A 15,151-nucleotide genomic window follows, 5' to 3' on the forward strand; every position below is an offset into this window, starting at 1 on the left:
TCTACTCATTCTGTTTTGTTGTTTTGAAGCAGTCACCTCTAAACATTTTTGAAAAATGCTATGTTCTCCCATGGGGGGGGAAGCTGGAGGGCATTATCTCCCGGAGCGACACCATCCAAGTTTAGCTCCTTGCCCTGTTTTTCCGCACCTTTCTTTTTTATTGTTGGAGTACTGCAGTGCAAGTAACTTGTTTATTTGGGTGATCTGGCTGGGGTGCATTGGTTTTTCCCACCACCAACTCCATTTTGATTAGTCTCCTCCCTTTGTTGATTTTTTTTTGATCTTGGCACACTGCCCTTGTGGGCACTGGTTGTATTTAGGCAATTGGATGCTTAGACTACAGTATTTAGCACTGTGTTTATTCCTTTGTAAAAAAAAAACTGACTTTTTTCCTAGTGTTTCTGGACAGGGAATGGTGGAACCTGATGTTTGGGCTAAACTGTGGATTTATAGTAAAGCCTTTGCATATCTCTTTTGGGCTTTTTAACTCCTATGGGGTTTTGAATTCCCCCATCTTCGAGAAAAGACATTTGCTATTCACCTTATCCATTGCTGGAAAAGCGCAGCAGGTCAGGCAGCATCCAAGGAGCAGTAGATCGATGTTTCGGGCATGAGCCCTTCTTCAGGAACCCTCCTGAAGAAGGGCTCATGCCCAAAACGTCAACTCGTCTGCTCCTTGGATGCTGCCTGACCTGCTGCGCTTTTCCAGCAACATATTTTCAGCTCTGATCTTCAGCATCTGCAGTCCTCACTTTCTCCTATTCACCTTATCCATGCCCATCATGACTTTATAAACCTGTATAAGGTCACCCCTCAGCCTCTGACACTCCAGTGCAAAAAGTTCCAGCCTTTCCTTATAATCCAATCCTCCAGTGCTGGTAAGATCCTGGTAAATCTTTTCTGCTCCCTTTCCAATTTAATAATGTCCTTCCAATAGCAGAGCAACCAGAACTGGACACAGTACGCCAAAAAGTGGCCTTACCAACATTCTGTACAAGCTCAACATGACGTCCCAACTCCCTACATTCGATGGTCTGAGCAATGAAAGCAAGCGCACTAAACACTTTTTTCACCATCCAGACTTCCAAGACTCATAGAATCCTACAGTGTGGAAACAGGCCATTTGGCCCAACCAGCCCATACCTACAAGTGACGCACCCAGACCCGTTCCCCTAAGTTTACCCCTGACTAGTGTACCAAACCTGCACACCTATGGGGCAATTTAGCATGGCCAATTCACCTAAACTGCACATCTTTGGATTGTGGGAGGAAACACATGCAGACACAGGGAGAACTCCACACAGACAGTTGCCTGAGGCTGGAATCGAACTCGGGTCCCTGGCGCTGTGAGGCAGCAGTGCTACCACTGAGCCACCAAGCCACCAACAGCAGCTGTGATACAAATTTCAAGAAACAATGTACGTGAACCCCTATATCTCTGTCTTTGAGAACACTCCTCTGGGCTCCACTCTTTGACCTTCAATGTTAATTCTCTTCCTTTCCCAGAGGCCTGATGAGTGATTCCTGCCTTATTTCATGTTTGTAGCATCTGCATCTTCCTCAGTTGTGTCCATTCCTAATCAGTGGCTGTATCTTTGTTACCCACTTTACACACAGGGTCAGTAGCAGACTGTCATGCTTCATTATTCATTCATGGGGTGTGGGTGTTGCTGGCTGGGCCAGCATTTGTTACCCGTCCCTGGTTGGCCCTTGAGAAGGTGGTGGTGAGCTGCTTTCTTGAACCACTACAGTCTTTGGGGCGTAGAGCAATGCTGTTAGGGAGCGAGTTCCACGTTTCTGACCCAGTGACACTGAAGGAATGATAGGATAATGTCCGGGTCAGGATGGTGAGTGACTTAGAGGAGAATTTGCAGGGGCTGATGTTCCCATGCATCTGCTGCCCTTTGTTCTTCCAGATGGTAGGTGTTGCAGGTTTGGAAGGTGCTGTCTGAGGAGCCTTGGTGAGTTGCTGCAGTGCATCTTGTGGATGGTACACACTGCTGTAACTGTGCATTGGCAGCACAGAGAGTGACTGTTGAGGGTGTTAGATGGGCTGCTTTGCCCTGGATAGTGAACAAAACGTATTCAGACTTTATTTGATGGGATGTGGGTATCAGTGGTAAGTGTGTGTTGCTGCTCCTGCTCCATTTTCCTGCTCCTCGGATGCTCCACGGTTTATAAAACCATGAGGGGCATAAATAGTTGTGGTTCCAGCAACACACTCTCAACTCTGACCTCCAGCGTCTGCAGACCTCACTGTCTCCTGGTATTTATGGTAAGACAAGGACATTTATTATTCCTTCCTGTGAGCCACCTTCTTACAGTCCATGTGGTATGGGTACACTAACGGTAGTTATGAGGGAGGGCATTATGGGCTTTGACCCAGCTACAGTGAAGGAATGACGATATGTCTAGGTCTGGATAATGAGTGGCCTGGAGTGGAGCTTGTAGGCGGTAGTGTATCTGCTGCCCTTATCCTTCCACAGTTGCTGGTTTTGGAAGGTACAGTCAAAGCTTTATCTAACACTTATCTTTTTCAGGGAAGTACAAGGTAATAAAGGGTATTATATCGCCAGTGGGTGATGCATACAAGAAGAAGGGTCTAATTGAAGTGAAACATCGACTAGCCATGGTGAGAAAGGCAACAGAGAACAGTGACTGGGTGACAGAGAGCTCTTGGGAAAGTCAACAAGAAGAGTGGTTGGAGACTGCTAAAGTTCTCAGGTGAGTGAGGCTCTGGAAAACTCGGTTCAATCCTCTTATCAAAACCCTACTCTATAAGATTAATGCGTCACTGTACTCTTAGCCAGTCACCTTACTGCATCCAGCAGCAAAATGAGAGACCAAGGGGTGCGAGTACAAAGATCCTTGAAGGTGAAGTCGCATGTGGAAAAGATAGTGAAGAAGGCGTTTAGCACCTTTATTGGTCAGTGCATTGAGTAAGGAGTTGGGATGTTATGTTGCAGCTGTACAGGATATCGGTGAGGCCACATTTGAAGTCCTGCATACAGTTTTGGTTGCTCTGCTATAAGAAGGATGTTATTAAACTGGAAAGGGTGCAAAGCAGATTGACACAGATGTAACTGGGACTGGAGGGTTTGAGTCATAAGCGGAGGCTGGATAGGTTAGGACTTTTTTCCTTGGGGTGTATGAGGCTGAGGGGGAGACCTTTATAGAGGTTTATAAAACTGTGAGGGGCATAAATAGTTGTGGTTCTGTTCACCGAGCTGGGAATTAGTGTTGCAGACGTTTCGTCCCCTGTCTAGGTGACATCCTCAGTGCTTGGGAGCCTCCTGTGAAGCGCTTCTGTGATGTTTCCTCCGGCATTTATAGTGGTTTGTCTCTGCCACTTCCAGTTGTCAATTGCTATCCGCTGCAGTGGTCGGTATATTGGGTCCAGGTCGATGTGCTTATTGATTGAATCTGTGGATGAGTGCCATGCCTCTAGGAATTCCCTGGCTGTTTTCTGTTTGGCTTGTCCTATAATAGCAGTGTTGTCCCAGTCGAACTCATGTTGCTTGTCATCTGCATGTGTGGCTACTAAGGATAGCTGGTCGTGTCGTTTCGTGGCTAGTTGGTGTTCATGGATGCGGATCGTTAGTTGTCTTCCTGTTTGTCCTATGTAGTGTTTTGTGCATTCCTTGCATGGGATTTTGTACACTACATTGGTTTTGCTCATGCTGGGTATCGGGTCCTTCGTTCTGGTGAGTTGTTGTCTGAGAGTGGCTGTTGGTTTGTGTGCTGTTATGAGTCCTAGTGGTCGCAGTAGTCTGGCTGTCAGTTCGGAAATGCTCCTGATGTATGGTAGTGCGGCTAGTCCTTTGGGTTGTGGCATGTCCTCGTTCCGTTGTCTTTCCCTTAGGCATCTATTGATGAAATTGCGCAGGTATCCGTTTTTGGCGAATACATTGTATAGATGTTCTTCTTCCTCTTTTTGCAGTTCTGGTGTACTGCAGTGTGTTGTGGCCCTTTTGAATGGTGTCTTGATGCAACTTCTTTTGTGTGTGTTGGGGTGGTTGCTTTCGTAGTTCAGGACTTGGTCTGTGTGTGTGGCTTTCCTGTATACCTTTGTGGTGAATTCTCCGTTCGGTGTTCTCTGTACCAAAACAGATACCCGCGCAATTTCATCAATAGATGCCTAAGGGAAAGACAATGGAACGAGGACATGCCACAACCCAAAGGACTAGCCACACTACCATACATCAAGAGCATTTCCGAACTGACAGCCAGACTACTGCGACCACTAGGACTCATAACAGTATACAACCCAATAGCCACTCTCAGACAACAACCCACCAGAACGAAGGACCCGATACCCAGCATGAGCAAAACCAATGTAGTGTACAAAATCCCATGCAAGGAATGCACAAAACACTACATAGGGCAAACAGGAAGACAGCTAACAACCCGCATCCATGAACACCAACTAGCCACGAAACGACATGACCAGGTATCCTTAGTAGCCACACACACCCATGACAAGCAACATGAATTCGACTGGGACAAAACTACTATTATAGGACAAGCCAAACAGAGAACAGCCAGGGAATTCCTAGAGGCATGGCACTCATCCACAGATTCAATCAATAAGCACATCGAACTGGACCCAATATACCGACCACTGCAGCGGACAGCTGGAACTGACAACTGGAAGTGGCAGATTCAAACCACTATAAATGCCGGTGGAAAGATCACAAGCGCTTCACAGGAGGCTCCCAAACGCTGAGGATGTCACCTAGACAGGGGACGAAACATCTGCAACACAAATTCTCAGCTCGACGAACAGAACCACCCCGAGCTACAAATCTTCTCCCAAACTTTGGGCATAAATAGGGCCAACGTCTTTTCTCGGTGATGGGAGATTCCAAAGTTAGAGGGCATAGGTTTAAGGTGAGCGGGGAAAGATTTAAAAGGGATCTGAGGGGCAACATTTTTACACAGAGGGTGGTGCGTGTATGAAACAAGCTGCTTGTTAGAATATCTAAAAAAAACATTTGGACGAGTACATGAAAAGGAAAGGTTTAAATGGATTTGGGCCAAATGCAGGCAAATGGGACTAGATTAGTTCAGGAAACCTGGTTGGTATAGATGAATTGTGCCAAATGGTCTGCTTCCATGCTTTATGACTCTGACTCTAATTGGGATTCTCTCACGGGGCTATATATTTCTGGCAGTGAGGACAGAATTGAAGTACTTGTTGGTATCTCACTGGTGGCCATTAACTGTTGCTGAATTATTTCACAGAATCGTTATGGAGGCAATTCATCCCATCAGCATTATCGCCTCGTGTCAATCGCCTGCCCTTCCCCCAGCGTCCTTACACATTATTTCTATCCATATAATTATCCAGTGGCCTGTTGAATCTGTCTGCAGTGGGCATTAAATGTGGGCTTGAATTTCTCCTGATGTCAGGAGGTATTTTCTGGTCCATTTGCGGCCCAGGTTGATGGGCAGAGCACCCTGTGTTGGGTGATAGACGGTCCTGTGAATGCACAGGGGACATGAGAAACCCCTTACAGACTCTGGCTCAGTGATGACCTATATCAGGTGCCAGTGACCAAAGTGGAGGAGATTGCTTGAATTTGTCTTCCTAATGAAACTGAGTGTTTGTTATGACCAGACTCCAATGATGTTTTCCTTCCCTATGCCTTCCTTGGTCATTGCGTTCTTCCATAGGCTTATATCCATCCCCAACTCTGGCATCAAAACTGCTGGGGATAGCCAGCCTGTCTGTTTCTGGGACATGGGTGATGGGGATTGACTTGTTCTGCTCCCCTTTCCCATAGGAGAACAAGAAATGGGAACAGGAGAAGGCCGTTCAGCCCCTCGAGCCTGTTCCACCATTCAGTAGAATCATGGCTAATGTGACATTCCTCACATCCACTTTCCTGCCCTTTTCCCTGTAATCCTTGTTTCCCCAACTGATTGAGAACCTATCTCAGCCTTAAATATGCACAAGGACTCTGCTCCCACATCGCTCTATGGTAAGCTGTTACAAAGACCCTCAACCCTCCGAGAGCCCCCTGTGGGTTCTACAGTGCAACTGCAAATCCAAACAACACACAGGAGATTCTTAATCACTTCATTGCTGAAGTCAACCCTGCCACAATCCTGGGAACAACAAACCCAATGGTTCCAGCGCAGAAGAACTTCACAAAATATCACTAAAAACTCAACTGTTGTTGAGCCAAGAGAAGAAGAACAGCCATTTTGAGAATTATGCTTGAAGTTTTTTTTTTCCCTTCCCAACACTGCCTTTGGTATTTTTACACAGATACCATTCTGAGCATTTGGACAGCTTCAGCAACAACGAGAAGAAAATCGCAACCCAACGCAGGAAGGGCAAGAAAAGGAAGCTCAATGAGAAAGATGACAGTACCCTGGAAGCAAAAGGTGTTTACAAAGCAGATGTAACAAAACTTATGGTTACGTTTTTAAAAATTCATTCACAGGCTGAGGGCGTCATGGCTAGGTCAGCAATTATTGCTCAGAGGGCAGTTAAGAGACATTGCTGTGGGCCTGGAGTCACATGTGGGCTAGGTAAGGATGGCAGCCTCCTTCCCTGAAAGAATTTTTTTTAGATTAGATTACTTACAGTGTGGAAACAGGCCCTTCGGCCCAACAAGTCCACACCGACCCGCCGAAGCGAACCCCACCCATACCCCTACATATACTCCTTACCTAACACTACGGGCAATTTAGCATGGCCAATTCACCTGACCCGCACATCTTTGGACTGTGGGAGGAAACCGGAGCACCCGGAGGAAACCCACGCAGACACAGGGAGAACGTGCAAACTCCACACAGTCTGTCGCCTGAGGCAGGAACTGAACCCAGGTCCCTGGCGCTGTGAGGCAGCAGTGCTAACCACTGTGCCACCGTGCCACCCACGAATGTAGGCCTATACTGTCAGGAATTTAGAAGAATGAGGGGAGATCAAATTGAGATCTTCAAGAACATAAAAGGTGTGGATAAAATAAACGTGGAATGGTTGCTTCCTCTTGTGGGACATTCTAGGATGAGAGCTCATATTCTTAGGATAAGGGGCAGCAATTTCAAAACCGAGTTGAGGAGAAACTAGTGGGCGGCACGGTGGCACAGTGGTTAGCACTGCTGCCTCACAGCGCCTGAGACCCGGGTTCAATTCCCGCCTCAGGCGACTGACTGTGTGGAGTTTGCACGTTCTCCCCGTGTCTGCGTGGGTTTCCTCCGGGTGCTCCGGTTTCCTCCCACAGTCCAAAGATGTGCGGGTCAGGTGAATTGGCCATGCTAAATTGCCCATAGTGTTAGGTAAGGGGTAAATGTAGGGTATGGGTGGGTTGAGCTTCAGCGGGTCGGTGTGGACTTGTTGGGCCGAAGGGCCTGCTTCCACACTGTAAGTAATCTAATCTAATCTACTTCTCCCAAATTGTGAATCTGTGAAATTCGCTGCCCCGAATTGCATTGGATACTGGGATAGTCAGTAAATTTAAGGAGGAGTTAGACAGATCTTTAATTGGTAAAGGGTTATGGGGGAGAAGGCAGGAAAGTGGGGGTGAGGAGCATATCAGCCTTGGCCGAATAGTGGAGCAGGCTCAATGGGCCAGATTCTGCCCTCATACCTTATGAACTAAGGGCAGAATGAAAGGATATTTAGTGAATCAGATGAGTTTTTCCTTTCAATTGATTCATGGTCATCATAAGACTGCACATTCCAAATGTTTATTGTATTCAAATTCCACCATCTGCCATGGTGGGGTTTGAACCTGGGTCCCAGAGTATTAGCAGGATCTCTGGATTACCAGTCCAGCGATAATACCACTAGGCCACTACCTCCCACTACGCATTTAAGATTCTACAAAGTAAATTAATGGTTTTTATTTAGAAAAAAAAAACAAAATGTTTAGAGTCCCACCTCATTTAGTGACAAACGCTCTGAAATGGCACATAGCTAAGTTCAGAATTATTCCCCAATCTACTTCAATCAGCGGGAACTATAAGCGAGATCACCAATAGAAGGCAGTGGTGCTGGTGGGGAGGGGACAGTTTTGAACCCCTGGTTGGGTGTTGGTTTTGCTGCTATGTTTTATCTCCCAGCCATTCCGGGAGCTGCAGGCTCCAGGAGGAAGTTGTTTGCCATCCGTGAGTAGCAAACAAAAGTAGTTAGAAACATTCATATCCCATTGAAGGATCTCGCAGACTGGTGTTTTCTGGTTTGCTGTCACTGGAGTGGTAACCCAGAAACCCAGGACATGTCACCCTTGGCAGATGGTCAAATCTGAATTGAATAAAATCTGAAATTTTATTTCACCAACAATGGCTTTGTGGTTAGCATTGCTCCCTCTAAGCCCCAGGTTTGATTCCCACCTTGGGTGACTGTCTGTGTGGAGTTTGCACGTTCTCCCCATGTCTGCGTGGGTTTCCTCTGGGTGCTCCAGTTTCTTCCCACAGTCCAAAGGTGCACAGGTTAGGTTGGATTGGCTGTGCCTAATTGTCCCATAATATCCAGGGATGTGCAGACTAGGTGGATTAGCCATGGGAAATGCGAGGTTGCAGGGATAAGGTAAAGTGGTGAATCTGGGTGAGATGCTCAGTGTAGACTCATTGGGCCAAATGGGCTGCTTCCACACTGTAGGGATTCTATGAAATTAAAAATTAATCTAACACTGACCTTGCGACCAATGTTGATTGTCATTAAAAAAGTCTGTTCTTTTCCAATGTTCTTTTCTAAAACGAGGAGGGCTTAAGGTGAGGGATGTGAGGAATTTTTTTTTCTTGTAGAGGGTGGTGGGAGTCTGGAACTGACTGTCTGTCAGGATGGCAGAGGCAGAAGCCATCATCACATTGAAGGGGTAGTTGAACGTGCATTTACAATGCCAAGGTATACAACCCCAGGGCATCAATGTGGGCTTCAACAGTTTCCTCATTTCCCCTTCCCCCACCTCACCCTAGTTCCAAACTTCCAGCTCAGCACTGTCCCCATGACTTGCCCGGATTTGTCCTACCTGCCTAGCTCCTCTTCCACCTATCCACTCCACCCTCTCCTCCCTGACCCATCATCTTCATCCCCTCCCCCACTCACCCATTGTACTCTATTCTACTTTCTCCCCACCCCCACCCTCCTCCAGCTTATCTCTCCACACTTCAGGCTCACTGCCTTTATTCCTGATGAAGGGCTTTTGTCCGAAACGTCGATTTCACTGCTCCTTGGATGCTGCCTGAACTGCTGTGCTCTTCCAGCAGCACTAATCTAGATACAAGGCCAAGTGCCGGAAAATGGGAATAGAATGATTGGATGGTTTTGACTGGCACAGACTGGACTGAAGGGCTTCTGTCTGCACTGTAGATTTATTACTGTACAAAGGTTCCGTGTTTCCAAGTAAAATGCCACCCAGTTTAGACAGATGAGAATTTTCTATCTCAGAAGGTTGAGAATCTTAGGAACTCTCTTTCTTTCGAGGTGGTGGAAACAGAGTTTCGGAATATCTTGAAGGCATGATGGACAGATTCCTGATTAACAAGGGGCTGAAAGGTGGATGGGAATGTGGGAGTAAATCAGAGCATCCACAAAGAATTTGAATGATGTATTGAGGGGCTGAGAGACCTGCTTTTGCCCCTATGTTTGTATGCAAGAATTGTTTCTTAGAATAGTGATAACAGCCTCAGGTGACTGCTAAAATTGTTTTCCATGTTTTGTTCATCATTCTCAAGACCTTCATCGATCTACTTTAAAGTCAATAACCCAATAACCTGCTGCATTTAAAGGGATTTTGTTTCCTCTCCAGAGGTTCCTGGTTTAATGCTCCTCTGCGGAGCTGATGTTGTGGAGTCTTTTGCCGTTCCCAACCTGTGGAAGCAGGAAGACATTGAAGAGATCGTCGGGAAATTTGGCATTGTGTGCATCAGCCGTCTCGGAAGCAACGTGGAGAAATTGGTCTACGAGTCTGACATCATGTGGAAGTTCAAGGAAAATATTCACCTTGTGACAGAGTGGATAGCCAATGATATCTCAGCCACAAAGGTTCGACGAGCTTTGCGAAGGGGACAGAGTGTTAAATATGTGATACCTGATTCCGTCATTGAGTATATTCAACAGCACAATTTGTACAATCCATGTAGTGAAGACAAAAACTCTAATGTCACTTTGGCACCATTAGAACGTTATGGAAAATTATCAAATAGAAATTCGTCACAGGGTCAGACTGGATCAGATTGATCATGTATTATTTTTATTGTATGTTTTGGGATAAGGATTATTTTTAATAGAGTAAATGACCTCAGTGCTGTATCAGACTCCAAGGATGGAGAGGGGGATGCGGGTGTCTGATATGATGGGTGATAAGGAGTTTGTTTACGCCATTGTCTCATGGCAAAACCTAAAAATAAATGCTGTATTATTGTCCATGGAATTAGCTACATATTATGTGTCTCAAGGCTACTGTAGGGGAGAACATTTTAATATATTAAATTATAATGTTTTGGAATACTGCCTTGTTGATGTGTTATGCTGTTTTAGACCTCCTAACTAGAACCATCTGCAAACTTGGATATCCAACCTGTCTCTTCTTTCACTTCATTGATATTTATGAAGTCTCAATAGTCATCCTTTGTAAGCAACCACTTGTCACACACTGTCGACGTTAGAGGCATTGCCATTTACAATGACTCTCTGTGTAAACCAATTACCAACCTAGACTGTGCTCATTTTGAGCACTTTCAGTTTTGATAATGGTCACGCCTACATCTAGAGGCCAAACATCAACCTCCAACTGGGAGCTGGTGATGGAGATCACAACCTCCTGCCCCATCTCCCTGTCTTAGAGACTGAGGATTTATCTGAGGAGGCTCCTGAGGCATATGTCACACTCTCTAAAGTTTGTTATTCAGAGCCTGACTGATGGAGTTTAGACCCTGTTGAAAATGGGGATGTGTCATGGAGCCTTGCCCATCTCCAGTGTAACTGCTCAAGTGTTTAGTAATGGACCTTGCCTAAGGTAGCCATGCCTGGATCTCTGAGCTGGAGTCCTCAGTGCTGGACAGTCCAGTTGAACACAAGGTAAAAGCCTCCCCAGGATAGAGCACTTAAAACTTTTAATATGAAAGGAGCATAGGCCCTGGAGCCTAACTGCTAATTGCTAAGCAACCCACACTTAGGAGATGGGCCAGAGGAGCCCCCTTAAAACATATTGAATATACCGTGTCAGGGTTGAGATGATGGATGGACCAAACTTTCAACTTGTGTGATTTTGATTGAGTCTGAATTTTTAAAAAACGGCACAAAACTGACTCGGCAAGATGGTGGCAATTCTGCAGGACTGCTGTGGACAGCTGTGCCTAACAGCCAAGGCATACCAGTGTTTTTTGCCATCCCTGACCAACTTATGTGGTGGAAATATTAGTTTAAAACCTTACAGAACACATATTTGTTAATATTTGGGAGTGGGACGGATGTCAAAGGGAAAAGGAGCGAGCAAACAGCAGCAGGGAGGACAGTCCCCTGCAGCACCGACCACACCAGATATTGCAGCAACAGCAGCCTCTCCTGAACACCACCCACCCCCCCCCACCCCCACCCGCACCTCCCCGGGGACCTGACAGACTCAAAGGAATTGGCTGCAGCGATGGAGAAACTTACCTTGAAAGTTGAGGAGCTCCGTGGGGAGATTCGTGCCCAGGTCCAACCTATCACATCCATGCTGCAGAAGTATGAGCAGGAGATCCAGGGCCTCGGGGAGAGGCTGGAGGAGGTGGAGGGTTGAACTAAGGCCTTGGAAGCTGCAATGGAGTCCTCGTCCAGTCGGATCCAGGTGCTGGAGCGAGAGGTACGGGCCTTGCGAAACCATATCAACAACCTCGGAAATCGAGGTCGGAGGATAAATCTCCGAATTGTCGGGCTCCCTGAAGGTGAGGAAGGTGAGCAGCCAGTCAGCTTCTTTGAAAGCTGGCTGCTGAAGTTTTTGGGCCTTCACATGGAGTCCAGCAGGCTTCAGATTGAAAGGGCGTATCGGGTTACAGTGCACAGGTCAGGGTCGGTGCAGCGTCGCCGCCTGGTCCTCGTGTATTTCCACTCATATAAGGACAAGCAAAAAGTCATAGAAGCTTCCAGATCCCTGGGAAAAGATCCACAGGCGCTGCTGTACAAGGGATCAAAAATCATGTTTTTCCAGGATTTTTCAGCAGCTGTAATCTGAAAGAGGAAGTCCTTAGATTAAATTAAAAAGTAGCTGGGCATCCAGTACTCCATGAGGTATCCTGCAGTACTTTGTTTCAACCATGAGGACTCAGTTTATACATTTGACTCAGCGGATAAGGCTAAAAACTTTGTGGACACTTTCAAATAGATGGATTGGCCTGAAGAATATGTTTGTTCTTTTTTCTATTTTTCCCCATGTTTTCCCTTCCTTTTTTTATTCCTTTCCTTCTCCCTAATATTTCCTTTTTGGAAAGGGGGGGAAAAGACTTTGGAATAAGTTGTTCCTTTTTTTTAAGAACTGGATTTTCTGATGGGATATTTGTGGACGTTCTTTGTTGTCTCTCTCCCTTTTTTTTATTTGTTTTGCTTCTCTTTTAGTCACAAGTAGGGGTGACATGAAGCCAGGGATAGGTGGAGTGCTCATTCTGACTTTGTCTTTTGATTTAAGGATCATCTCCTTGTTTTTTTTTCTGGCCTAAGGCTGGGGCACAGTCCAGGTTTGAAGGAGCTGTGAAGGAGGGGATGGGTAGGGTGAGTGCCCCCTATGGGTAGGGGGAAGAGTCTTCCATTCAAGGTTCTATAGTTGGTTTTCTTTGTAGTTTTTTGGTAGTAATAGTTGTTTATAGTTATGATAGATTAGTTTTTGTATATGTAGTTTTTCGAATCTATTTACTTATGCTCGGCGCTTTGTAAGCAGGGTTCTCCCTCCGAGGGGTTCAAGGGCCTCTGAATGGGGATATGGCTAAGTGTCTTATGAAATGGTGCACCTGGAACATTAAGGGAAGTCATTCGCCTATTAAAAGGAAAGAAGTGCTTTCTAGCCTTAAGAAGGAAAGGGTTGATATCGCTTTGTTGCAGGAAACCCATCTTGATGATAGGGAACACTTGAAATTACAACAGGGGGTTTATGACCGGGTATTCTTTTCACCCTTTACTACTAAAAGTAGGGGAGTGGTGGTACTTATCCAGAAAAATCTTCCGTTCACATTATTAGAGCAAGTGAAAGATGAGCAGGGATGGTTTGTGATACTTGAAGCCCTGATACATGGGGAGGAATATGGCATTTTAAATGTCTACTGTCCTCCGGCACATTCCCTCAAATTTTTGATTAGTGCTTTCTCTAAGTTGAGTGCTTTTGGAATGTGGCACATTATTATGGGGGGGGGATTTTAATTGTCTTTTGGATCCAACAGCAAACAGGATGCCTTGTGGGTCCCCAACTATTTCTTCACAGGCCAAGCAGGTGGTTGATTTATGCGAGGGGTTGGGGCTGGTGGATATTTGGAGATGTCTTCACTCTACCGGCAGGAACTTCACCTTTTTTTTCAAACCCACCTAAATGTCATATGAGGATTGACCTGTTTCTGTCTTCCTCGGCCCTTCTGGATTCAATTACGATTTGTAAAATTGGGAATATAGCTGTCTCTGATCATGCGGCAGTATATTTGGAGGTTAAGGCCAAGAGTGAAGGGCTAGGTCTGTGGCACTGGCATTTGGAACCCTTTCTCCTTAAGGATTCCAAATTTGTGGAATACTTTTTGAAGGAGTTTCAGGAATTCTTGACTATCAACTTGGACATGGCTAGTAGTCCGTCTATGCTGTGGGAGATTGCTAAGGCCTTTTCTAGGGGATTAGCTATTTCCTATTCAGCTAGCCGGAAATGACAGAAGGAGGAACAGCAGAGTCTACTTGAGATGCGGTTGAAAGCCGCAGAGGCAGCACATTTTGTGCGGCCTTTGGTGACTAAGCTACAGCAGATCACGGCCCTCCGGGCTGCCTTGAATTCAATACTGACACAAAACGCAAAGAAAGAACTTGCTTTTGCTAGACAGAGAGTGTTCGAATATGGGGATAGGCCAGGGAAGTATTTAGCGTACTGACTAGGAAAAAGCGTGCTTCTTAGTCCATTACTGCAATCAGAGACAGCGCCCGGCTCCTTACATACAATGCTAAAAAGATTAATGAGGCTTTTCAGAGCTTTTATTCTGAATTGTATCGGTCTGAAGGTTGCAAAGACGGGAGTGCTAAAATGGAGACCTTTTTTAAGAACCTGGACCTCCCAGGGGTAACCTTGGAACAGGCCTCTCTCCTTAATGCCCCCTTGACAGTTCAGGAAATACAGCTAGGCAACTTCAGAGTGGGAAAGCGCCTGGCCCTGATGTTCTTCCGGGTGAGTTTTATCAGGAGTTTATAGGGATTCTGTCAGGGCCGATGTTGGAGATGTACAATCACTCCTATATGCATGAATGCCTATCACCATCTTTGAGAGAAGCTAATATTTCCTTAATTCTTAAGAAGGGGAAGGTTCCTGAGGATTGTGCCTCATACAGGCCCATCTCTCTATTAAATTCAGATTTCAAGATTCTGTCCAAGATCCTGGTGCTGAGATTGGAAAGGGTGTTGCCCCATATTATTAAAGAGGACCAGATCGGCTTTATAAGGGGCCGTAGGTCCTCTAATAATATTAGACGGTTGCTGAATATGGTCCAAGTTTGTCAGCAATAATCGATTCAGGGGCTGATGATTTCCTTAGATGCAGAGAAAGCATTTGACTGGGTGGAATGGCGGTATCTTTTTTATGTCTTAGAACAGTTTGGGTTGGGTGGGGTCTTTGCCAGGTTTTATATTGCCACCCTCTGGCCGCAGTCATCACCGACAGGGTGAAGTCTGGGAATTTTACAATTGGTCGGGGTAATCAGCAAGGCTGCCCCCTCTCACTGTTGTTGTTTACGTTGGTGATAGAGCCACTGGCAGAGGCTATTCATCAGAATGTCCACATAACCGGTCCGGAAGTGGGATCGAGGGCACACAAGATTACACTGTACGCGGATGATGTCCTTCTGTTTTTATCGAACCCGATCACCTCCGTACCCCATTTGATACAATGTATCAATTAATTTGGGGCTATTTCAGGATATAAGATTAACTTTGCAGAATCGGAGGATATGCCTTTGGGGAACCTTAAGGATGTGCCAGAAG

The 15,151-nt window shown here is 45.9% G+C and overlaps 1 protein-coding gene across 1 annotated transcript in view; it reads left to right on the plus strand.

Annotated features, from left to right (window-relative positions):
- nmnat1 (nicotinamide nucleotide adenylyltransferase 1) overlaps positions 1-15,151 on the plus strand; it is a 52,390-nt gene that overhangs the window by 7,756 nt on the left and 29,483 nt on the right. The window contains exons 4-6 of the mRNA XM_060851969.1: positions 2,541-2,724; positions 6,275-6,393; positions 9,765-10,175. Coding sequence (XP_060707952.1) covers positions 2,541-2,724; positions 6,275-6,393; positions 9,765-10,175 — 714 coding nt within the window. The remainder of the gene's footprint in view (positions 1-2,540; positions 2,725-6,274; positions 6,394-9,764; positions 10,176-15,151) is intronic.

Source organism: Hemiscyllium ocellatum, chromosome 37 (assembly GCF_020745735.1).
Source record: "Hemiscyllium ocellatum isolate sHemOce1 chromosome 37, sHemOce1.pat.X.cur, whole genome shotgun sequence".
In the NCBI taxonomy this organism is placed as follows: Eukaryota; Metazoa; Chordata; class Chondrichthyes; order Orectolobiformes; family Hemiscylliidae; genus Hemiscyllium; species Hemiscyllium ocellatum.